Genomic DNA, 25255 nt, shown 5'->3' with positions numbered 1-25255 from the left:
CACTGTGTAAAATGGTATGGAGCTTCCTCAAAAAATTAAACTAGAGCTGCCATATGACCCAGCAATGCCGCCCCTGGACACACACCCAAAGGAAATGAAGTCACTATCTCAGGAGCGATCTGCACCCCACATGCACTGCAGCGTTATCTGCCACAAAGTATGGAGACAGCCTAAGTGTCCATCAAAGGGTGAATGGGTAAGGAAAAGTACAGTGAAATATTATTCAGCCTACTGGGATTCCCTGGCGGCCCAGTGGCTAGGACTCTGCACTGCAGGGGGCATAGGTTCGATCCCTGGTCAGGGAACTAAGATAGTGCGTGCCACGCCGCACAGCCAAAAACAAACAATAAAAAGGAAATCCTGCCATGTGTGACAACACGGCCGAACTCAGAGGACGTTATGCTCAGTGAAGTAAGCCAGACACAGAAACACAAACACTGTTATCATCTCCCTGGTATGTGGAATCCAAAAAAGTCAAACTCACAAAAGCAGAGAATAGAATGGTGGTTACCAGGGGCTGGGGCTGCAGGGAAAGGCGGAGAGGTTGGTCGAAGATTCCAGAGCTGCAGTCAGATATGATGAATAAGCCTAAGAGCTAACGTACAGAGTGCTGAAAAAAAGTCAGCCAATTGATTTAAAGGAAAAAATATTAAGGAAACCACAGTACATAAGGTGCATGGTGCAAGCGGGCTGGAGGGACTATGGCCGGGGGAGCAGGGGTCTGTGCGGCCCCCTGGATGCTTGCAGGGACCCCTTTTCCGCGGCTCCAGGGTGTGAGTGGAGGGCCTGACCCCACTCCCCACAGGCTCCTGCTCTGAGTGCGGGGAAGGCTGCACAAGTGGAACAGGAAAGGGAAGGGGGCGTCCTGGTCTGGCCTCCCCTGGGGCTCTGGCTCAGAAGGGACGAAGCACAGAACTCGGGTCACTGTGGGGGGCTGGGAGTTTTAGACCCAGAGCAGTAAAGCTCAGCGCCTGAGCCGGGGTTGAGGGGGACCCATGAGGTAAGGGATAGGGGAGCTTTGTACACAGAGCCACTAGGGAGGGCTCAGCGCCTCTGGGAGGGCAGGGCTGGAATGAACGTAAACTGGCTGCTGCAGGGCAAGCAGGGCCCAAGGCATCCCCACAACCCTCCACCATCTCTGAGGTCATCTGCTGACACTGACTGCCTGGCTGGAGGGGAAGGGATGGAAGGGTGTGCAAGTTTAAGTAGGGAAACAAGAAAAGACACCATGGGACCACAGATGGCATCTGGAGGGGCCAGGGGGGTGCCTGCCTGGTGCCCACGGCACAGCATGGCATCCTCGGTTGAAGTGAAGTGTGGTGGAGACGGACTGAGCCTTGGACACGCCACTTACCTCTACGAGCCTCACTTTCCTCATCTATAAAATGGGCATGGTAACGTCCCCCAGGATTTTGGTGGGAATTAATGATTTGTGTTTGCAGTGGATCTTTTTTTCCTCCTGGTTATTTTTTTCCTTTTTTCTGTCCTTCCTCCTCAGATTACTAGTTCACAGTCTCCCAGGAGGGCAGGAAAACTTACGCTCTCCCTGACTTGGGCTTCCAAAGGTCCCTGGGGCAGGGGGATAAAGAGGAATTCTGGTGTAATCAAAACGCTTAGGAGAAAACAGAAAAAGAGCAAGACTTCCCCTCAGACTAGGGAGATAAGGGGTGATGTGATGAGCAGGCACACAGAAGGTTCCAGAAAGAGGCATGAGTGCACTGCTGCCCATTCGCCCCAGATGGCGGGAAAGCCCAGAGGAGAAACGGCTGCGGGAACACGTCCAGATGGGCAGGACCGACAGCCTGTTTCCTGGCTTCATCATGGTCAGGGTGGGTTAGAGGAACTGAAGGCCCAGGGTGGCAACGGCATTTAAAAGCATGGCACAGGAGCGACAGCAACGAGTCTGGGGGTGTTCCTCTTTAAGCCAAGAAGCACAAACCGTTCCACAGAACTATCTTGGGGAGTAGTGGGGTGCCCACCACCTAGAGTGTTCAAGCAGAGAGGGTCATGCAGTTAGGAGGCTGCACGGGATGAGACGAAGGACCCTTTGAACGTGAGGCTGAGCGCCGCTTCCCTGAGGCAGGCTGGCTCTTTTGCCTGCGGGAGGCTTGCTCAAGGTGGCCTCTGAGCCCCAGACGCCTCTCCTCCCCTCCCCGAAGGCAGGCCAAGCCTCCCCTCCCCCGACAGCACAACGAGCCTCCCCTCCCCCGACGGCAGGAGCTGCATCTGGGGCCTGAAAAGTCCTTCTCGTCCTCCCTGGCTGAGACGCCTCCTTTCACACCGCCTCTCACACTACATAGACATTAACTGGTGTCAACAGTCTCTCTCTTCCTCTTTTTTTTTTTCTTTCCAAATGCTAATCTTTTCTTGGGAGGGTGAGAATATCGGTCCCTCACAGCTCAGTCTGGATTGTAAAATAGACAATCCTCAGGATTTGCACTCAAAAGATATGGGCTGAGAGGCCTGTTCAGCTCTGGGGGATCCTGTGCCTCTAAGAGCCTCAATTTCCTCATCTGTGAAGTGGGGATGACAACGGTACTTACTGCACAGGTTGTTTCAAGAACTGAAAAAATATGTCAAAAATGCTACATGAACGTAAGTTACTTGTTTCTGAAAAACAAGCCCAGATCAGTAGTGCCAAGGAAAGGGTGAAGAGAGCTGGGCTCTGGGCAGGGGAGGGAGGTTCCAGGTTGCCTGGCTGGCCAGTGGCCCTCAGGAGCCAGGAGAAGGCAGAAAAGGACTGGAATGTTTGTTAGAGAAACTGCATTAAAAGCCAGCGCGTAAGACACACTGATAGCAGCGCCACCACGTGGATGAACCTTGGAAACATTAGTGCAAGGAGGTGACACAAAGGTCACGGACTGTGGCTCCATTTGTTATGAAATGTCCAGAGTCAGCAAAAGCATAGAGACAGGGAGTGGATGCATGGTTGCCGGGGCGGAGCGGGGGCAAGATGAGGAGGGACTACTCAACGGGTACAGGTTTTATTTTGGGGTGATGAGAATGCTTTGGAGCTACATAGAGGTGGTGGTGGTTGCACTGTGAATGCACCAAATGCCATTGAGTTGTTTGCTTTAGGATGGTTAATATTGTGAATTTCACCTCAATAAAAAAGCACTGCCCTCGCGCCACCCGCTAGGAGCCAGCCCATGTTCTTTGGGAGTGGGCAACCAGCCGGCAGAGACAAGAGGAAAAGGGGATGCTGTGTCCCCATTTTGAAGGCGAGGACACAAAGGTCCAGAGAGGATCGGGGTCTTGCCCAAGGTCACACGGCCCCTAAGTGACAGAGCAGCACACCTGCCCAGGTCTGTCCAAACTGCTAAGCCCACATCCTTCCTGCCACGGCACTGTCTCTTGGGAACATTCTTCCTTAGGGAGAGGCAAAGCCCTTCAACCGGCCAGCTCTGAGGGGGTATCAGCTTCTGAAAACAGAGCAATAAATAGCCGGGTAGAGCACGCCATGCAGCTATTAGGGTGACCCTGAAATGTTCCCACAAAATGTTCCGAAGGCCTTGGCCACCTAACCCGGAATAGCTGAAGAGTTAATTTTTTATTCGTGATAAGTGTGCAGGGCTTGGTGACAGCTCGTTTCCTGGGACTCTTCTGGCGTTCAAACATTAACCTCCTCCCCAGGGAAGACCAGGCAGCTTAACCATTAACCTACACCCCCAACAGAGAGTCCGCCAGCCCCTCCCCGCCTCAGGCGCCAGACAGATCCTTGCTGGGGACGGACGGCCTGTGGGCCCAGGTGCCCAGGACTTCAGGAGTCGTGCTCCTGAGTGGAGGTTATGGGGCCGGATCCCCCCCAGGCGGCCTCAGCCCCGGCCCCCATCCCCGCAACCTGGCCCTGATGGGGATCCGCGGGGCGGAGCCTGACCAAGGGCTCCATGCCTTTGCTGTTTCTCCTGTCTTCATTCTTTGAAGAAATCTTCCCCCGCGGCCACATGTCGGTTCTAAGCTCCACGATGGGTCTTCTGGCTCAGCTTTCTCAACCTGACAGCAGAACAGGCCTGAAGACTTTCCCAGGAGTCCAGGTCCTCAGAAGACTCAGAAGTCTTCTGCCTCAGGGGCTTTTAAACCAGGTTTTCAAAACAACAGACCCCTTTTCCTAAATGAAAATTGCAGAAGGCCAAAATGCAAAACAGATCCAAGCGGCCCGAGCCTTTGCCCCGTTCACCCAGCTGCCACGGCCTGGCCAGACACAGTTTGCAATTACTGTGTGTGCAGCACAGCCCCATCGCACACGAGGAGAGCGAGGTCTCCCCAGGGAGCTCACGGCAGAACCCGGCAGGAGTCCCACTGCGCCTTCTCAGCCCTGGATGCACAAGTAGGACCCCATGGGAGCCTCTGGGGACAGAAGATGGCTAGACCTGCTCCAGGTCGGTGCTCCAGGTCTGGGCACATCCGCAGCCTCCCAGGAACTGCGATGTGAAGTTGGCTTCCACAGGGTGACGGGCCCCCAGGTCAGGCTCTGGGGAGCACTCCCCATGGGTGACGTGGCTACACTTCTCACCCCAGCTGGTCTGTGACGAGCGGGGCAGGCCGGGGGCGTCCATGTCCTCTGCTGCAAAGGCTCTGCTTCACCTCTCTCTCTCTCCTTCAAGTCTCCTCTCTCCCTGCTCTCAGTCAAACGTCTGCACTCACTCATTCACCCAGTAAGTCATCAACAAACACACAACTACTAGGTCTTGCAGGCCCTGTGCCCTGTGCTGGGGAAAAAGAGGAAAGTGACACAGTCCCTTCCAATCCAGGAAACACATCCCTACGATGCAGTGCAGAGGTGCCAGGAGGGAGAGAAACAGAGGGTCCTGCAGAAGTCCGGGTGGCCAGTTGCACGGGGAGAAATCGTTCCTGGAGGAGTCTAAAGAGGAGAGTGGTTGGCAGAGTGGAAAAGAGGGAATGGTGTTGAAGCAGAGGGATCAGCATGTGCAAAGGCGCAGAGGCATGAGAGAAACGTACACGGTCAGGAAGTTGTAAGCAATTTGGTTGAGCCAAGTGGAAATGTCTGGGATGGATGCGTGGACAAGGGAGTGAGGAGCTGAACCTCATCCTGCAGCCACTGGGGAGCAATAGGACATTTAAACACTTCAGATGCTTATTTTTAAAATAACCGTCTGTAACTTCTCAGTGTGAACTAAAGTTCACCATCATCTCTCCTAGTGGCTTGCCATTCTAGGCTTTATCCCTCAGGCCTGAATGCAAGTCCCACACTCTGTCACGGGAATTTCTGGCGTTCACCTTGGGGACATGCAGGCAGCTGTGGTTTCTGGGGTGACAGGAGGACCCAGGAAGTCAGGAGGCTGTGGCTCAATGGTGGGCCCCTGTGAGCCGTAAGACTACTGTCTGGCTCCCCCGAAGAACCTGCCACAGCCAGCAGAGGGGAAGGAAAGGCTCAACCTATGGAAGGAAGTTGTCATCCTGCCCCGTCCCTCATGCAGAGGACGGGTGACTCCACTGAAGCCCATCGCAGCACCTGCACTGCTGGGCCTCTGCCGCCCATGGCGCCATCTTCCTCCTGTCCCCGGCTGCTCCTGATGGATTCGTGCAGGGGCCCGAGGCCACTCCTGGGCCCTCTCCTCCTCCCCTTCCCTCACCCTCTCCTCCTGCAACCTCAGCCTCAGTTGCCAGCCAGACAGAAGTGTTCCCCAGCCCGGGCCTCCTCTGGAGCCTCCACTCCGTGTGTCTAGAACTGAACTCACGACCTTCATCTCTTCTCCCCCAAAATACTCCCCCCTCCTCCCTGGAAGTGCTGCAGCCACCTTACGACCAGGAGGCGAATGCCGCATATTGAGCAGAAAGACAGGAGGAATCTGGACACCTGGGAACTCTGCACCAGCTCTGGATCTTTTGTGGTGTCTAAGAAACCAACCCCTATTTGATGAAGCTCGCTTACCAAGTCTCTGCCACATGTGCAAAAGCACATTCCTAAGCCATAAGAGAGGAGTCCAAGCTCCTCTTTTCTCACCATTCTCACCTCACAACAAGAAGTGCTAAATATTTTTTGAACGGATTCTTTCAATTTCACACCAATCCCATAAAACAGATGTTGAAACTGAGGCCCAGAGACATAGAACTTGTTCAAGATCACACAGCCTAATTTAAAAGCCTGGGCTCCCCGTTCCCCCTCTGCACCCCTCTTCCTCTCTCTTTCTTTTGGAAAATGCAGAGATGGGGCTGCCTTCCCCTTGCAGCCACACACATAGAGCCGCCATCGCCACCAGAGGGCAGACAGTTGTGTTCAGGGAGCGGGATGCGGGACGGGACGGGAGGGAGGGGAGGGAGGGGAGGGGAAGGCCTGGCGGACACAGCTGAGAGGACCAGAAGGCACAGCGGCAGCCGCGGTTTGGGGGCAGCCAGATTCCTGGGAGGGGGGCGGGGAAGGAGTCACCGGCCTGGCCGTGGGGGACGAGAAAGTGGGCGACCAACAGTCCAAGGATCCCAAGAGCAAAGGCCATGACTTGGAGATAAGAGTACTGCAGAAGGACCTGTCTGGTCTGTACGCCAACAAGCCAGATAACCTAGATGGAAAGGATCAATTCCCAGAAACACACAACCTACCAAGACGGAGGTATGAGCAAGTAAAAACTCGGAGCAGACCTCTAACTAGTTGGGAGATGGAATGTGTCATAAAAAATCTCTCAACAACAAAAGCCCAGATGGCCTCACTGACAGGGTCTACCAAATGTTTAGAGGAATTAACACCAAGCCTCCTCAAAGGCTTCCAGAAAACTGTAAAGGAGGAAACACTTGCAAAATCATTCTATGAGGCCACCATCACCCTGATACCAAAGCCACACAAAGACTCTACAAGAAAAGAAAACTACAGACCAATATCTGCGATGAACATTAATGTAAAAGTTCTCAACAAAATACTAGCACATTGAATTGAACAGCACATGAAAACAATTATACACTATGACCAAGTGGGATCTATTCCTGCGATGCAGGGGTGGTTCAAAATGTGAATATTGCTCAATGCGATACACCACATTAACAAAATGAAGAACAAAAACCACAGGATCATCTCAGCTGATGCAGAAAAAGTATTTGACAAGATTCAACACCCTTTCAAGATAAAAAACACTTACACTAGAAATAAAAAGAAACTATCTCAATATAATAAAGGCCATATATATAAAGGCCACAGTGAACATCATACTCAATGGTGAAGCCTGAAAGCTTTTTCTATAAGATCAGGAACAAGACAAGGACACCCACTTTTGCCACTTGTATTCAGCATAGTACTGGAAGCCCTAGCGTATAGCAAGTAGGCAAGAAAAATAAATAAAAGGTGTCCAAATTGGAGGAAAGAAGTAAAATTATCTCTGTTTGCAAACAATGTGATCTTATGTGTAGAAAACCCTAATGATGCCTCAAATGGACTCACCAAAGTGACAGGGTAGATATAAAATCAACACACAAAAATTAGTTGCATTCCTATACCCTAGTGAGGAACAACCTACAAAGGAAATTATGAAACAAATCCATTTACAATAGCATTAAAAAGAACAAAAACCTTATGAATAAACCTAACTACCAACGTGAAAGACGTGCACACTGAAAACTACCAAACACTGCTGAAAGAAATTAAAGGCACAAATAAATGGAAAGACAACCTGTATTCATGGATTAGATGTCTTAATATTTTTAAGATGTCAATACTACCCAAAGTGATCTACAGATTCAATGCAATCTTTATCAAAATCCCAATGACAGGGAGTTCCCTGGTTGCCTAGTGGTTAGGATTATGGGCTTTCACCGCCATGGCCCAGGTTCAATCCCTGGTCAGGGAACTGAGATCCCGCAAGATGCATGGCACAAACAAAACCAACAACAACAAAAAAATCCCAATGACAGAAATATTTCATTTAATATTTATGTATTTAATATTATTTTCAGAAATAGAAAAATTCATCCTAAAATTCTTAATGGAATCTCAAAGGACCTGGGAATAGTTAAAACCATCTTGAAAAACAACGAATTTGGGGATCTCATACTTCCTGATTTCAAAACCCATTTGAAAGCTACAGTAATCAAAACAGTGTGGTACTGGCATAAAGACAGACATATAGACCAATGGAATAGGAAAGAGAGCCCCCAAATAAACCTTCACATATATGGTCAAGTGATTTTTTTACCAAGGTGCCAAGACCATTCAATGGGAAAAGGACAGTCTTTCAACAAATGGTGCTGGGAAAACTGAATGTTCATGTGCAAAAGAATGAAGATGGACCTTTACCTTATACCACACATAAAAATTAACTCAAAAATGGACCAAGGACCTAAATGTAAGAGCTAAAACTATAAAATTCTTAGAGGAAGTTTCATGAGATTGGATTTGGCAATGCTTTCTTGGATATGACACCAAAAGAACTGACAACAAAAGTAAAATTAGATATGTTAGGTTATACATCAAACTTAAAAACTTGTACATCAAAGGACACAATCAACAGAACGAAAAGGCAACCTACAGAACGACAGAAATCATTTGGAAATCATATATCTGATAAAGGGTTAATATCCAGAATATATAAAGAACTACAACTCCATAACAAAAAACCAAACAACCCTACTTAAAAATGGTCAAAGGACTTGAAGGGACGTTTCTTTAAAGAAAACATACAAATGGCCAAGAAACACAGGAAAATATGCTCAACATCACTAATCATCATGTAAATGCAGATCAAAACCTCAATGAGATACCATAGGCCAATCACAAAAAGACAAATACCGTATGATTCCAGTTATTTGTGGTACCTAGAACCATTCAATCCACAGAAACAGAAAGCAGAATGATGGTTCCCAGGGGATAACAGAAGAGAGGAAAAGAGTTGTTGTTTAATGGGTATAGAGCTCCAGTTTTGCAAGATAAAAGGTTTGGAGATTGGGTGCACAGTAATGTGAACTTAACACAACTGTACTGTACACTGAGAAATGGTTAAGTTGATGAAATTTACATGTTTTTTTAAACTTCTTTTTAAATTTCTTCAAAGAAGACATACAGATGGCCAACAGGCACATGAAAAGATGCTCAACATCACTGATCATCAGGGAAATACAAATCAAAACCACCACAAGGGCTTCCCTGGTGGCGCAGTGGTTGAGAGTCCGCCTGCCGATGCAGGGGTCGCGGGTTCGTGCCCCGGTCCGGGAGGATCCCACATGCCGCGGAGCGGCTGGGCCCGTGAGCCATGGCTGCTGAGCCTGCGCGTCCGGAGCCTGTGCTCCGCAGTGGGAGAGGCCACAACAGTGAGAGGCCCGTATACCACAAAAAAAAAAAAAAAACCATCACAAGATATCACCTCACACCTGTCAGAATGACTATTATCAAAAAGACAAGAAATAACAAGTGTTGACAAGGGTGTGGAGAAAAGGGAACCCTCGTGCACTGTTGGTGGGAATGTAACTGCTTCAGCCACTGGGGAGAAACTATGGAAAGTCCTCAAAAACTTAAAAAATAGCATTATCATATGATCCAGCAATTCCACTCCTGGGTATTTATCCAAAGAAAACAAAAACAGTGATTAGAAAAGATTCATGCACCCCTATGTTCACTGCATTATTTACAATAGTCAAGATACGGAAGCAACCCAAGTGCCCATCAACAGATGAATGAACAGATAAAGAAGATGTGGTACATATATACACAATGGAATGTTAGTCATAAAAAAGAATGAAATCTTGCCAGTTGCGACAATATGCATGGACCTAGAGGGTATTATGATACGTGAAATAAGTCAGACAAAGACAAATACTATACGATTTCACTATGATTTCTATGATTTTATAAATGTGGAATCTATAAAACAAATGAACAGACATAACTAAAAAGAAACACGTTACAGAGAACAAACAGGTGGTTGCCAGAGGGAGGCAGGGTTGGGGAGGAAAGAAATAAGTGAGGGATATTAAGAGATACAAAGTCCCAGTTGCAAAATAAATGAGTCACCGGCATGAAATGTACAGAGTGGGGAATGTAGTTAATAACTATGTAATATCTTTGTATGGTGACACATCATGACCAGACTTGTCTTGGTGATCATTTTGAAACGTACAGAAATATTAAATTACTATGTTCTGTATCAGAAACTAACATAGTGTTGTAGGTCCATTATACTTTGAAAACAATCAAACAGACAAATTCATAGACAGAGATCAGATTTGTGGGTACCAGAGGCCGGGCTGGGGGGAATTGCAGGAAGGTAGTCAAAAGGTACAAACTTCCAGTTATAAGATAAATAAGTAGTAGGGATGTGACGCGCAGCATGATAAATACAGTTACCACTGCTGTGTGTTATATGTGAAAGTTGTTAAGAGAGCAATGTCAAGAGTTCTCGTCACACCATTCTTTTCTATTTCTTTAACTCTGCACCTATAAGAGATGATGGTGTTCACTGAACTTCTTGTGATAGTCACTTCATGATGTATGTAAGTCAAATCATTATGCTGTGCACCTTAAACTTATACACTGCTGTATGTCAACTATATCTCAATAAAACTGGAAGAAAAAGAAATAAATAAAAATGGTTAAGACAGTAAAATTTATGTTACATGTATTTTACTACAATTAAAGAAACAAAGCAAAACACTGACAACATCAAATGTTGTCAAGGATGTGGAGCTACAGGAACCCTCATTCACTGCTGGTGGGAAATTAAAACGGTGCAGCCACTTGGAAGACAGTTCGGCAGCTTCCTACAAAACTGAACATGCTCTCACCATACGATCTAGCAACCATTCTCTTTGGTATTTATCCAAATGAACTGAAAACTTACGTCTGCACAGAACAACTTGATTTAGAATTGCCGAAACCTGGAAGCAACCAAGATGTCTTTCAGTAGGAGAATGGATAACCTGTGGCACATCCAGACAGTGGAATATTCTCCAGCTCAAAGAAGAAAGGAGCTACCAAGCCATGAAAAGACATGAGAAAAACCTTAAATGTATATTACCAAGTGGAAGAAACCAACCTGAAAAGATTACACACTGCATGATTCCAACTATATGACTTTCTGGAAAAGGCAAAACTACGGAGAGAGTAAAAAGATCAGTGGTTGCCAGGGTTAGAAGAGAGAGCGGGATGCATAGGTGGAGCACAGAGGATTTTCAGGCAAGAGAGACTACTCTGTATGATAGCATAATTGTGGATACATGCAATCATACATTTTTCAAAACCCACTGAATATGAACACTAAGGGTGACCCCTAATGTAAACTGTGGGCTCTGAGTGACGACGGTGTGTAGGCTCATCAGCTGTAACCAATGTAGCACCGGCTGCAGGATGCTGACGGTGAGGGAGACTGTGTGTTTGGGTGGGAGCGGGTAGCAGAGAGTACGTGGGAATGCTCTGTACTTTCCGCTCCACTCTGCAGGGAACTGCTCTAAAAAATAAAGTCTATTAAAAAGAAATTCACTTCACATAAAATTAACCATTAGCCATTTTAAAGCGTACAATCAGTGGCATTTAGTACATTCACAGTGTTGTGTGACCGGCACCTCTATCCAGTTGTAGACATTTCACCACCACCAAAAGGCAGTTCCTACACAGTTACTCCCCAGCCATTTCCCCTGAGCCCCTGACAACCACGAATCCAACATCTGTCTCTACGAACTTGTCTAATCTGGACATTTCATACAAGGAGAATCATATAACACATGACCTCTTACAACAGACTTCTTTCACTTCACGTTTTTTAAAATTTATCCATGTGGTAGTATCAGTACTTCATTCCTTTTTAAGACTGAATACTGTTCTATTGTATGTACAGACCACATCTTCTTTACCCATTCATCAGCTGACAGACACTTGGGTTGTTTCCACCTGTTGGCTATTGTAACCCGTGCTGCTAAGACCTTGCCTGTACAAGTCTTTGTCTGACTATCTGTAAAGGATTCTTCTCTTAATGCTACATCCCTCCCTGCCCTTAGATGAGTGAAAGCAAAGCAGATAAGTGAAGGAAGGGAACAGAAACAAAATTAACATGTAAATATCAAATTAATAATATTTACAGTCCCGACTAATAACAAATATTTAAATTAATAATATTTAAGAAACACCTGTATTAACATACTTTATCTCATATAGCTTTATAATTCTGATGTAGACTTTAGCACCTGTGTTTATAGATCAGTAAAGCAAGACTCGGAAGGTTAAATAATTTGTCCGTGTTCACACAGCCGCTGAGGGTCAGCCAGCAATGGACTCCAAGTTTTCCAGACCCCACGCTGCCTCTCCCAACAAACTAGCAGTAGAGGTGAGAGAATGGGTGAGAAGTACACTGCCTTGATAAGTAATTCTCACCAAAAGCTTACCTTGGTGAAGTCATCATGCAGAAGCTAATGGTTCAACAACCCTGGCTGTAACCACAAACTCAAAGAACCAAAGAGAGGCGATGACGTGGTTTCTCTGGGTGTGTATAGACTGGTCACCAGGGTCACTCCAGGCCCTTCCCCTCAGCTTATTCTCTGAAAGGACGCAGCTGCTCCAGCCCCTACCTGCCCCCAACCCAGTGGACCTGGACGCAACTCACATCCCAGAGTGGGCCCAGGTGTGCACGTACCTGGGGCCGGGTGCCTGGCCCTCTCCTCGGCGAGTCCCTGCAGACACTGGTCCCGCTCTTCCCGTAGCACCTGCAGCACAGCGCACAGCCGAGGGAAGGCTCCCACCTGCAAGCCCAAAGCCGAGAATGCTCGTCACTGCCACGAAGCTGAGTCTAGTACACAGGGCGGGGCCAGACAATGGAGACTCAAAATGAGGAAGACAAACTAGTGAATATGACAAAAAAAGAGCATGCTCACAGATACAGACAACAAACTTGTGGTTACCAGCAGGGAGAGGGAAGGAGGGCAAGCTAGGGGCAGGGCAGTAAGAGGTACAAGCTGCTAGGTATAAAATAAGCTACAAGGATACGTTGTACAACACAGAGAACAGAGCCCATATTTTACAATAACTATAAATGGAGCATAACCTTTAAAAATTGTGAATCACTAATTGTACACCTATAGCCTATACAGTATCGTACAGCAACTATACTTCAATAAAAAAGACTTGTAAAAAAAAGTAATGTAAACTAGAGACTTTAGTTAATGTATCAATATTAGCTCATCGATTTTAACAAATGCACCACTTTAATGCAAGACATTAGTAATAGGAGACACTGGAGAGGAAGGGTTGAGGGGGTATATGGTCATTCTTTGTACTTTCTGCAGAATTTTTCTGTAAACCTAAATCCTCTCAACAAAATAAATTATATTAATTAAAAAAGAATAAGTGGGAGAAATCAGTTCACCTAGTTTAAAGACTCGCTGTAGAGCTACAGTAATCAAAACAGCCTGGTATTAGTAGAAGAATAGGCAATGGTGTTAGAGCGACTGGACAGCTGCAGATAACAAAATGAACCTTGAACTAAGACTCATACCTTGTACAAAAATTACCTCAAAATGATCACGGACTTGAGCGCAAAACATTAAACTAAAACTTTTAGAAAAAACATAGAAAATCTTCAAGATGTAGGGCCAGGCAAAGATTTCTTATACTTGACACCAAAAGCACGATCCACAAAAAGAAAAATTGATAAATTGGACTTCACCAAAATTAAAAACTTTTGCTCCAAGAAAAACCATGTTAAGAGGATGAAAAGGCAAGCTACAGATGAGGAGACGATATTTGCAATCCGCAAATTAGAACTAATATCTAGAACAGACAGAGAACATTCAAAACTCAATAGTAAACAAATTTAAAAATCTATTTAAGGACTTCCCTGGTGGCGCAGTGGTTAAGAATCCGCCTGCCAGTGCAGGGGAAGCAGGTTCGATCCCTGGTCCAGGAAGATCCCACATGCCGCGGAGCAACTAAGCCCATGCGCCACAACTATTGAAGCCTGTGAGCCCTAGAGCCCACAAGCCACAACTACTGAGCCTGTGCTCTGGAGCCTGTGAGCCACAATTACTGAGCCTGTGTGCTGCAGCTACTGAAGCCCGCACACCTAGAGCCTGTGCTCCACAACAAGAGAAGCCACCGCAATGAGAAACCCACACACCGCAAAGAAGAGTAGCCCCTGCTCGCCACAACTAGAGAAAGTCCACACGCAGCAACGAAGACCCAACGTGGCCAAAAAAAAAAAAATCTATTTAGAACATAGGCAAAATGCATGAAAAGACATTTCAGAGAAGACACACAGATGGCAAATAAGCACATGAAAAGATGTTCAACATTATTAGCTATTAGGTAAATGCAAATTGAAATCGTAATGTGATATCACTACATGCTTATCAGAATATCTAACATAAAAAATGACAACAATGCTGGCAAGGTTGTGGTGAAACTAGGTCACGGACACATTGCTGGTGGGACTGTAAAATGAGACAACCACTCTGGAAAACAGGTTGACAGTGTCTTAAGAAAAGCTAAACATGCAACTATCATATGACCCAGCCATTGCACTCTCGGGCATTTACCCTGGAGAAATGAAAACGTATATTCAGAAAAAAACCTGTACACTACTATTTGTAGCAGCTTTATTCCTAACAGCCCAAAACTGTAACAGTCCAGATGCCTTTCAATGGGTAAATGGTTAAACAAACTATGGTACATCCATACTATGAAATTCTACTCAGCAATAAAAAGGAACAAAGTAGTAATACATGGACCAACTTAAATGAATATCCAGAGAAATATGCTGAATGAAAAAAGCCAATCCCAAACGGTTACATACTGTATGATTCCATTTATATAACATTCTTTTTTAAATTTAATTATTTTATATTGGGGTATAGTTGATTTACAACCTTTGTGTTAGTTTCAGGTGTACAGCAAAGTGATTCAGTTATACATGTGTCCATTCTTTTTCAGATTCTTTCCCCATACAGGTTATTACAGAGTACTGAGTAGAGTTCCCTGTGCTGTACAGTAGGTCCTTGTTGGTTATCTATTTTATATAGAGCAGTGTGTATATGTTAATCCCAAACACCTAATTTATCCCTCCACCCCCTTTCCCCTTTGGTAACCATAAGTTTGTTCTCTATGTCTGTGAGTCTGTTTTGTCAATACATTCATTTGTATCATTTTTTTTAGATTCCACATCATTTATATAACATTCTTGAAACAGCAAAATTATATCAATAAAAATGGAGACCCTATTAGTGGTTGTCAGGAGTGAAGGGAGGGTGAGGGTGGGAGGGAGGGAGGTATGACTCTAACAGGGCACCACGAAGGGACCTCAGGGTTGCAGACTTGTTTTGCACCTTGACTGGATCAACGTCAGTATCATAGCTGGTCAGTCAAACCCCAGCTCACTTGCAAACACTAAGAAAGAAGTAAACGTGCATTTCTATGTGCCACTGAGTTTCTGTGACTGTTACACAGCACAGCTGACTGGGTAGGAGTGACGTTTCCCGAAAGTGGGTGGCCATGTGCATTGCTGGAAATGAAGAAAGGGGTGCTGCAACAAAGAGGGTCTTGAGAGCGATGGAGCAAGATGAGGAATGAGGGAACACCTACAATGGGAACCTCTCCAAGAAAAATTTAACTTCCTTTGTGTTTTTCCCTGGGACTATGGAAAAATAAACATCAGAAGACAGTTTAACTTTTTCTTTTCATTCTACATTTCTTCTTCTTAAGTTGTAGTAAAATATACATAACATTTACCATTTTAACCGTGGTTTAGTGTACAAAGTTGTACAATGATCACCCCTATCCATCTCCAGGACTTTTCAACTGGCCCAACAGAAACTCTGTACCAATTAAATAGTAACTATCCGTTACCCTTCCTGGAGTCCCTGGTAACCTCTATTCTACTTTCTGATTCTATGAATGTGTCTGTTCTAGGTACTTCATATAAGTGGAGTCACGCAATATCTGCTTTTTTGTGTTTGGCTCATTTCACATCCACATTGTAGCATCTATCAGAATTTCCTTCCCTTTTAAGGATGAATACTATTCCATTGTATGGACAGACCGCACTTTGTTCATCCATTCATCGCTGGGTTGTTTCCATCTCTTGGCTACTGTGAATATTGCAGCCAGGAACAAAGGTGTACAAATATCTTTTCGAGTCCCTGCTTTGATTCTTCTGGGTACATACCCAGAAGCAAAATGTGTGGATCATATGGTAATTCTGTGTTTACTTTTTTAAAAAACCACCGCACTGTTTTCCACAGCAGCTGCCCCATTTTACCTTCCCGCCAGCAATGCATAGAGTTCTAATTTCTCTATGTCCTCATCAACCTTTGTTATTCTGTGTTAATAATATCCATCTTAGTGGGTACGAAGTGAATCATCCCACATTTCTTTTACCCTTATCCTTCCATTAAAATTGAATAAACTGGGACTTCCCTGGCGGTCTAGTGGTTAAGACTCCACGCTGCCAATACAGGGGGCCAAAATATATTTTTAAAGACAAAAAAGAAAAAGAAAAGATGAAGAAGAAAAAAACTATCATCTATAGTTCACCCCCTTTTAAAAAAAGTATTAAATATAATTTTACTTAAAATTCACAGGAGGAGAAACAAGTGAAGGTGAAAGTATTGCTAAAATTAATATAAAATTTTCCTCAAAACAAGAGCTATTAGTACTGGAAAGTTCCCTTTAAACAGTTTTTAAAAATCAAGTTTGTCTCTTAGGGGAAAACATAGGCAGAACATTGTATGACATAAATCACAGCAAGATCGTTTTTGACCCACTCCTAGAGAAATGGATATAAAACCAAAAATAAACAAATGGGACCTAATGAAACTCAAAAGCTTTTGCACAGCAAAGGAAACCATAAACAAGACGAAAAGACAACCCTCAGAATGGCAGAAAATATTTGCAAATGAAGCAACTGACAAAGGATTAATCTCCAAAATTTACAAGCAGCTCATGCAGCTCAATATCAAAAAAACAAACAATCCAAAAATGGGCAGAAGACCTAAATAGACATTTCTCCAAAGAAGATATACAGATGGCCAGCAAACACATGAAAGAATGCTCAACATCACTAATCATTAGAGAAATGCAAATCACAACTACAATGAGATATCATCTCACACTGGTCAGAATGGCCATCGTCAAAAAATCTACAAACAATACATGCTGGAGAGGGTGTGGAGAAAAGGGAACCCTCTTGCACTGTTGGTGGGAATGTAAACTGATAACAGCCACTATGGAGAACAGTATGGAGGTTCCTTAAAAAACTAAAAATAGAACTACCATATGACCCAGCAATCCCACTACTGGGCATATACCCTGAGAAAACCATAATTCAAAAAGAGTCATGTACCACAATGCTCACTGCAGCTCTATTTACAATAGCCAGCACATGGAAGCAACCTAAGTGTCTATCGACAGATGAATGGATAAAGAAGATGTGGCACATATATACAATGGCATATTACTCAGCCATAAAAAGAAACGAAATTGAGTTATTTGCAGTGAGGTGGATGGACCCAGAGTCTGTCATACAGAGTGAAGTAAGTCAGAAAGAGAAAAACAAATACCGTATGCTAACACATATATATGGAATCTAAGAAAAAAATGGTCATGAAGAACCTAGGGTCAGGACAGGAATAAAGATGCAGACATACAGAATGGACCTGGGGACACAGGGAGGGAGAAGGGTAAGCTGGGACAAGGTGAGCGAGTGGCATGGACATATATACACTACCAAACGTAAGGTAGATAGCTAGTGGGAAGCAGCCGCATAGCACAGGGAGATCAACTCGGTGCTTTGTGACCACCTAGAGGGGTGGGATAGGGAGGGTGGGAGGGAGTGAGATGCAAGAGGGAAGAGATATGGGAACATATGTATATGTATAACTGATTCACCTTGTTATACAGCAGAAACTAACACACCATTGTAAAGCAACTATACTCCAATAAAGATGTTAAAAGAAAAACAATCGTATTCGTTTTCCCCTGGAGCCCTCCCTCCCACAGACCTCCTTCCTCTTCCCAACACCGGCCTGTGGTTTTGGGGGCCGCTCCCCGCTCCCCCTGCCGGGGTTCCATTTCCTGGACTCCCTTTTTCTTTACTCTTCTTCCTTGTTTTACAGAATCACGTTCTCTAGTAAATTCCTAAGAAAGCACATGGAGGAAGTAAATTTTTGAATCTCTGAAGGAGTGAAAAAGCTCTTATTCACTTGAGTAATTATCCAATTAATTAATAATTTGGAGATAGAAAAGTCCAACCTGCAGAGAGAGAAAATAACGAGGCAGACCCCAAAATAAGAGAGGAAAGATGTTAAGAGAGGGTTCTGTTAGCTATTTTGGACTCTTAAATCCGAAAAGGTAAAATCTGGGAGGAGATACAATGAAAACTTGTTGAATTCTGAAGGAGGTGAAGAAACGCAGCATCACTTTGCTCACACTTTACAATATAATTACTCACCTGCCAACATTGAGACCGGAAAGGAATAGTTTCAAGGGGGAAACAAGAGAAATACTAGTCTAGTTTACAGGATGAGAAAGAAAAAGAGGGCACTCGATCGTACAATCAGTTCGAAGCACAAAACGTCATCAAACACTTACTGGGCCCCCAGGACGCCCCGCAATCAAAGGCGAATGGACGCGGGTCCTGCTCCCGGAGCTCACCGGCTCCAAGGAGTCAGAGTGGCCCGAGGCGGGAGCGCGTGGGGAAGGCAGCCGCCAGGTCATGATGGACCACCAGCGGCGGCAGGGGCCCCCGGGAGGCGGCTGCACCCGGTAAGTCATCCTCACAGAGCAGAGAGGATGCGAACGGACGAGACGGAGCCGATGGGGGCCTGAGGGCCGGCTGAGGGCAGGGCTGGCGTGGCTCCCATGGTGCGTCTGCTCTGGGTGCCTCCATAGCTCCAAGCACAAGGAAACGAGATGTAGGCCTGGGAGCTGAGGTGAGAGAAGTGTGGTTGAGCAAGACTGGGTTTGTGATGCGGTAAGACAGCCAAAGAAGCTCACACGGTAAGAGAGAGCAGGTCCAGAAGACCAAGGGCCAGAGACAGAGCCTCGGGGAACGACCCGCTCAGGCTGGGAACAAGAGCGTAAGAAAGACCCACGCCAGAGGAGGGACCTTGCGCGAGGAGGAGCCAGCCACGCGAGAGGAGCCAGCCATGCAAGAGGAGGAGCCACGCGAGAGGAGCCAGCCACGCGAGAGGAGGAGCCACGCGAGAGGAGGGGCCTAGCCACTGGAGGGACCATGCGAGAGGAGAAACGTCTAGAGAGGTGCGGTGGGAACAGCGAAGGGTGGGAGCCAAGGCAGGGAAAGGGACAGGGTGTCCTGGCACGGAATGCTTCCAAGAGGCTGGGGTCCCATGGGTGTCCTGCCCAGTTTGACCAGGACAGTCTGGGTATGTGCCTGCTACCTTGATCTCGTTATTCATTAACGTCCAGCTCCTCTCATCAGTCACGTGGTCCCCGGGTAGACCAAAGACTGCACCCTGTCTAGTGAATGTGGCAACACAGGCTCTGGTGACTGAAGCCCGTGGGTGGCGCGTGGGAGCCAGGGTGCGGCTGGCTGAGAAATGGGCAGAGGTGGAGGCAGGGGTCGTGGGTGAGGACTGGGCTGCCTCTGTGTCATCTCAGGACACAGGTCACTGAGCATGGTAGGGGCGGGGGTGGGAGCACAGGTGTAGGGATGGCCGTGGGCCGGAGCAGAGCCTCTGTTCCGCCTGGTTGTGTTGTGGACAGGATATCTGTGTACCCCAACGAATACATTGATGCCCTAACCCCGGGTGTGGCTCTGTTTGGAGACGGGCCCATAAGGAGGTAATTAAGGTCAAATGAGGTCTAAGGGGTTGGGGCCCAGATCTGATAGGTTAGTGGCCTTATGAGAAGAGACACCAGAGGGCTCACTCTCTCTCTCTGCCCGCTCAGAGGAAAGGCCATGTGAAGGTAAGGCAGCTGTCTACAAGCCGTCTGGGGAGGGAGGGCTCCCCAGAACCCGACCATGCTGGCCCTGGATCTGGGACTTCCAGCCTCCAGAACTATGAGAAGATAAACGTCCACTGTTTAAGGCCCCCAGTCTGTGGTGCTCTGTTATGGCAGGAGGAAGGGCACAGGAGGGTACGATTCAGACACATCTGTGAGAGCAAGATGTTGCTCAGAGGAAGTTCTTCCCCTGACTCTCAGGAAACGGGAGGTAGACCCGGTCTGTGGAAAATGAAAGAGGAGGTGGCGAGGTCAGAAATCTGAGAAGACACCAGGGGGAGCCTCTGGGAGCCAAGGTGAAGGGAACTGATGTGGGGCATGAAGGGATTCTGAAGCCTGGAAAACTCAGGAATCCTGGCAGCACGACGGGCAGGACATGATGCACCGGGGAGGTCCCTTCCCCAGAGGCCCCTTGGACTCTGTCAGACAGGGCCTGTTGAAGCTGGGTGGGTCCCAGGAGATCCCTGTTTTCTCGTGTCCTCTCGAATGCTGGGCAGCCCTCTGTTTGTCATGTAAGCAAGCAGATAGGATCTGAGTGTTGTGGGGCTTGCCTTGGGCTGCAGGTTTTTCCAGAGCCCGAGTGAAGGTCAGTGGTGAGAAACTTCAGCTTGCTAAGGTTAGGGGTGCAGACACCAAACCAGGGGCCACTGCAGAGGCCGCCCTGTGGGCAGAGCTCTAATCCTGGTTATTAAGTCTGCGCTTTCAACAAGCGGTGCCAGGAAGAAAGCTCTGCCTGTCCCTGGCATGCGGGGAATACTGGGGACGGGACAGAGGGAGGGGAACTCTATAGCATCTCCTAAAGGGGGTGCCAAAGCCTAGAGGACTCCCCTAAACAGTGTGGGAAGCACACCTCCTGTTGGACTTCGTGACCCCAAGCTCATCTCTGGCCCCTTCATTAAAATGCTGTGTCCTGACGGTATTTTGTTTATGTTTTATGAAGTGATTAGATTAAACTGAAATCAGTGTCATTTTGCGGTTTGGGAGAGAATTTCATGACAGCGCCTTGGGCACCAGAAACCAGAGCGGCCTCTCTTTGGGAGCAGACCACATTCTGGCTAAGAACAGCTGGGTTTGGGTCCTCACGCCACCGTGTCCAGCTGGGTGACCTTGACCAGTGGCTTCACCTCTCTCTGAGCCTCTGTGTCATGTGCACAATGAGGGTACTGATTGTTGGTGTGAGAAGTAAATCAGTGCCAGGAAGGACTGAGCAGAGTACCTGGTGTGAAGTAAGTGCTCAGTAAGGGAAGCCTTCACCATCATCACCATCATCGTCATCAGTCACGTTAACTTAGGGACAGTAAACACTCAAAAAGAAACGCACAGATACTTCCTCAGAATATTGTCCAAAACTCCCAGTGACTTTCCTCTAAGAGGCCACAGTAGCCATATCCTCTGGTGGCCTTTGCAGGCCTTCCTAAAATTCTGCTCACCCAGATGCCACAGAGCTCGTCAGCCTCTGGGTCCAGACGTAGCCCACAGAGGGGCGGGGACCACCATGTGTGCCAGACCCCATCCTTCGAGTTTCTGTGTTTCTGCGCTGTCAACTGAGATGGAATGGGGGGGGGGGGGGAAGGGAGGGTGGAGAAGCCCAAGGAACCCATGCCCTGCAGAAGTCTTCTTGTCTGGAAATGGGTCTCCATCGGGTACACCTGCTTCTGTCCTCCGGCTCAGATTCCCTGTCACCAACCCCACTACCCTGAATCCAACATCCAGTGACACCTATTGTGAATCCTGTTCGCGCATTTCCCCTGAAACATTACATTTAAGACAGCGGTTCTCAACCAGGGCAGTTTTGCCCTGCCTGCTCCGCAAGGGCATTTGGCAATGTCTGGAGACACTTTGTGTTGGAACGACTTGGAGAGATGGCACTAGCTTCTGGTGGCTAGAGTCCAGGGACGCTCCCAGCACCCCTTGTGAAAAGCCCAGGTTTAATATCCAGGATTACAGCGTCAAAGTTAAGAAACCCTGCTTGAAGGAAAAAGCAGCCCTGCACCCCCCTTAACTCAGGTTCTCGGATGGGCAGCTTGCCAGATGCCCTGGATTAAAAAGCCCTCCCCTGAGTGACTCCTCCTCCTTTGCTGACGTATCTGTGTACAATTTTGTAAGCAACGATTGCTTTCAAGATGTCATGCTTCACTACCTGTTGCTATATGAAACTGTCCCAGCTGAGGACAGCCACTATGGATAGCACCTTCATTTCATTCACTCATTCATGCATTCATTCAGCCCACACACACTCATTGACTCCCCCTTACGCTGGGACAGGCTCTAGGGATAAAGGATGAGCGAGACTAAGCCTCAAGGCTCAAGCTCGAAGTGAACATATCGGGAAGGACAGATGTGCTGGTGAATAATAGCGTTCCAGGTAGAAGTCCTCATGAGAGACACGGGTGGGGACAGGCGAGGTGTGGCCGGGGTTTCCTACCCAGGTCTAGAAAACTGCCCCATCAGCCATCAGCACTTGTTAGTCCACTGGCAAGGGACCCTCCCGACATCACCCTGTGGAAAGGCAGGGGAGGGGATAGTAATAAGCATTTGGCCTTAGTGACTGCCCCCCCCCGCAATTAGAAATATGCCTATGATTTCCCTCAAGAGGGAGCACAAAATGAATACAGAATTGTTTGAATGCCCTTCAATTTCAAAATCGAATGTCTGACGCCTCAAACAAACAGGAAAATAAAAAGCAGCGTTTCATAGGCTGGGAAATAGTCCAACCGAAGTAGTCAGTTCCACTCCTGTTTGTTGAAGGAGTTCTCTGCCAAGAAGTGTGAACCTCAGGTCTGGATAAGCCCATAAAATCACCAGAGAACCAAGACTTACACACAGGAACCCACCTCGAAGAACACAAAGCGGTACCGGAGTGCATGAAAATGCACGTAAAGACAAAGGGCGTCCCGGACAGAGCTCTGGGCTCTATTTTCAGCGCTGCCACAAACCAACTGATGTGGAGAAGGTCCCTGCTCTCTGTGGGTCTCAGTTTGCTCCCCTGTAAAAGGAGGTAACTGGACCAGGGCATAATAAAACATCCTTCCAAGGCACACAGAAGACTTGAACCAAGGGGAGGCTCTCCTTTCCCCTCTGTTTATTCCTGAGATAACACCGGGGTCCCCTTGAGATTAAAATGTAGGTTGAACCTCAGTCCTGAAGCCCAGCTACCTGGAGCGGCTGCCTCCCAGCCCTGGGCACCGAATCACAACACACCTGGAGGCTGCACTGGGCTTCGAACCGTCCCCACCGTCTCAGGTGGCGTTTCCCCGAAGTGGGAGCTCAGACTAACGAGCGGGTGCTGTTGCCCTAGCACCTTCCAACTCCAGCCCTAGGACAAGAGGCTCCAAGTTACAAGCGAGCTGGGAACAGAGCCCCAAACGCCAGCCTGGATGCCACAGAGTCGCCCCTACTGCGTGCCAACACTCCCGTCAGCTCGGGAAGCAGGTCTTTCTTGCAGTCAAACAGGATAGGACTACAGGAAGGCAAGGTCACTGGACGCCAGGAAGGACTTGCCCAGGACAGAGACCGCAGACTCAGAATTAGGTCCCCAAGTGCTCTCCCTGGGAAGTTTCTTGGGACAGACGCCCCGGCGGCCAGTTTGGAAGGCTGGTGGGAAAGAGTGGTTCTGGAATCTGTGCGCCCACTTCCCAACCCCCCGCCCTCGCTTCCAGCCAGCCAGTCTGGGTGCAGCCACTTTCCCATTCACAAATCCCACAGGGAGAGGCCCGGATTCCCTGGAGTTTCCGAGAAAGAAAGAAAAACACGCCACCCACTGCTGCCTTCTCTGTTCTCGGCCAGCTCCTCCCTGGGCCTGGTTTGGGGAGACCAGCTGCTCCCAGGAGTCCCCAGACACACAGACATTGGGGAGCCAAACCCACAGGAGAGACGAGGGGGAGAGCCGCAGACGCGCTCCCATCACAGAACCAGCAGCTGCTGCGGCCAGAGCTTTCGGAGGTCTCCCCATCCGCAGCCGGGTGTGTGTGCAAATGTCAAGGCTTTGGAGCAGACGGATTGGGTTCCAGTTGTCTTTTATCGGGGCAAGATTTTTGGTCTTTCCAAGTCTCGCTTTTCTTGTCCGCAAAATGGGGGTGAAAACATCAACCTCGAAAGGCGATGATGAGGTTTCAAGGAGATAACGCAGGCAAAGCGCCCGGCACACAAAACGCACGGCCAGGGGCGGCTCCAGAACTCCGCCTAGGAGGGCCCCGGAGGCGCAGCCGGGAGGAAGGGGTGGTTTGGAGGGCAAGGGGGTTATCTCAGCGCTGCCTGCGCCCAGGCTCATGCCGATGGTGTTTTGGAGGAGCGGGCCGTCCGGAGAGGAGCGGAGAGAGATCGTAGCTGTGGGGGACGCATGCGGAGGAAGGGCTCCCACTCCCCAGCGGAAGATCGGCCCCCACCCCCACCCCGCGTGGGACCCGCGGAGGCGCGCGTACTCACGGCGTGCGCGGCACAGGCAAGCAGCAGCAGCTGAGGCAGGAGGGCGCGCATGGTGCCGCGTGCGCTCCCTGGGCGCCCCGACGGCCGCCTGCCCGCGCGCACCACCCGTTTCGGGCTCAGCGCTCCCAGCCTCCTCTCGGACCCTGGTCGGCCCCCGCGCCCCGGGGAGCCATGGCCCCACCCGGGACTTCGCCTCCTCGGACTAGGTGGCCGCGAGCCACGCCGCCCGGCCGGTTGATAAGGACGCGGCGCGGCGTGCAGTCCTCCGCCCACCGCGGCTGGCTGGGGGCCCGCGCGGAGGTCGGCGGCGGAAGAGGCAGAGGGAAGGCGCGGCCGCAGCGGCTCCCACGGGCTCGGCCTGCCCTGCCGCCACACCCCCACGGACGGAAAGAGCCCTCCCCAAAGCCCGGGTCAGCCCCGCCGCCGCTGCGCGGCGTGCGCCACCTTTTCGAGCCTCTGTTCTCCGGAACAACACGTCTAATAATACCCACCTACCTTCCGGTGAAAGAAGGTTGGGCGAGTGCCCTGTGACACAGCGGGCGCTTGGGAAATCGCTGTGACATCTATTCTGGGGGGCAGCTACTCTATTTCCGATTTTCACTTTATTTTTCTTTCTGATTAGTTACACACGCTCATTCCAGAAAGTTGCACACCCATCACACTGAGAAGCCTTTGATGATCAGGTGAGACGGAGGAAGACCATCCGGTGTACCCAGGCATTTGGGGCTGTGCTGGAGGCTTTGTGCTTCCTGGTGTCCCCGGGAGGCTATTTCAGCATCAGGCAGGTGTGCCCGGCAGCCGCTCATGCTGAGTCTGAGGCCTCAGATGTCCTGGTTGGCTTTTGGCCTCTCGGTACAAGGCATCTTCAAATGGCTTTTGTAGACCCAAGTTTTTCTTTTTCTGCCCTGGTGCCCATTCCCTTTCCTCGTGTCTCTCCTATCTAGATCTTTC

General features: G+C 48.4%; 1 protein-coding gene across 1 annotated transcript in view; it reads right to left on the bottom strand.

The window, feature by feature from the left end:
* The window catches only part of SCTR (secretin receptor), a 63960-nt gene extending 39592 nt beyond the window's left edge, over positions 1-24368 (bottom strand). Inside the window, exons 1-2 of the mRNA XM_082682072.1 lie at positions 24305-24368; positions 12561-12666 (exon numbers count right to left, since the gene is read on the bottom strand). Of these exons, the coding sequence (XP_082538198.1) occupies positions 12561-12666; positions 24305-24355 (157 nt within the window). The 5' untranslated portion in view covers positions 24356-24368. The remainder of the gene's footprint in view (positions 1-12560; positions 12667-24304) is intronic.
* Positions 24369-25255: the final 887 nt, after the last annotated feature.

Source organism: Grampus griseus (genome assembly GCF_964374135.1).
Source record: "Grampus griseus genome assembly, contig: HAP1_SCAFFOLD_50, whole genome shotgun sequence".
In the NCBI taxonomy this organism is placed as follows: Eukaryota; Metazoa; Chordata; class Mammalia; order Artiodactyla; family Delphinidae; genus Grampus; species Grampus griseus.
This window is presented reverse-complemented; position numbering and strand designations above follow the sequence as displayed.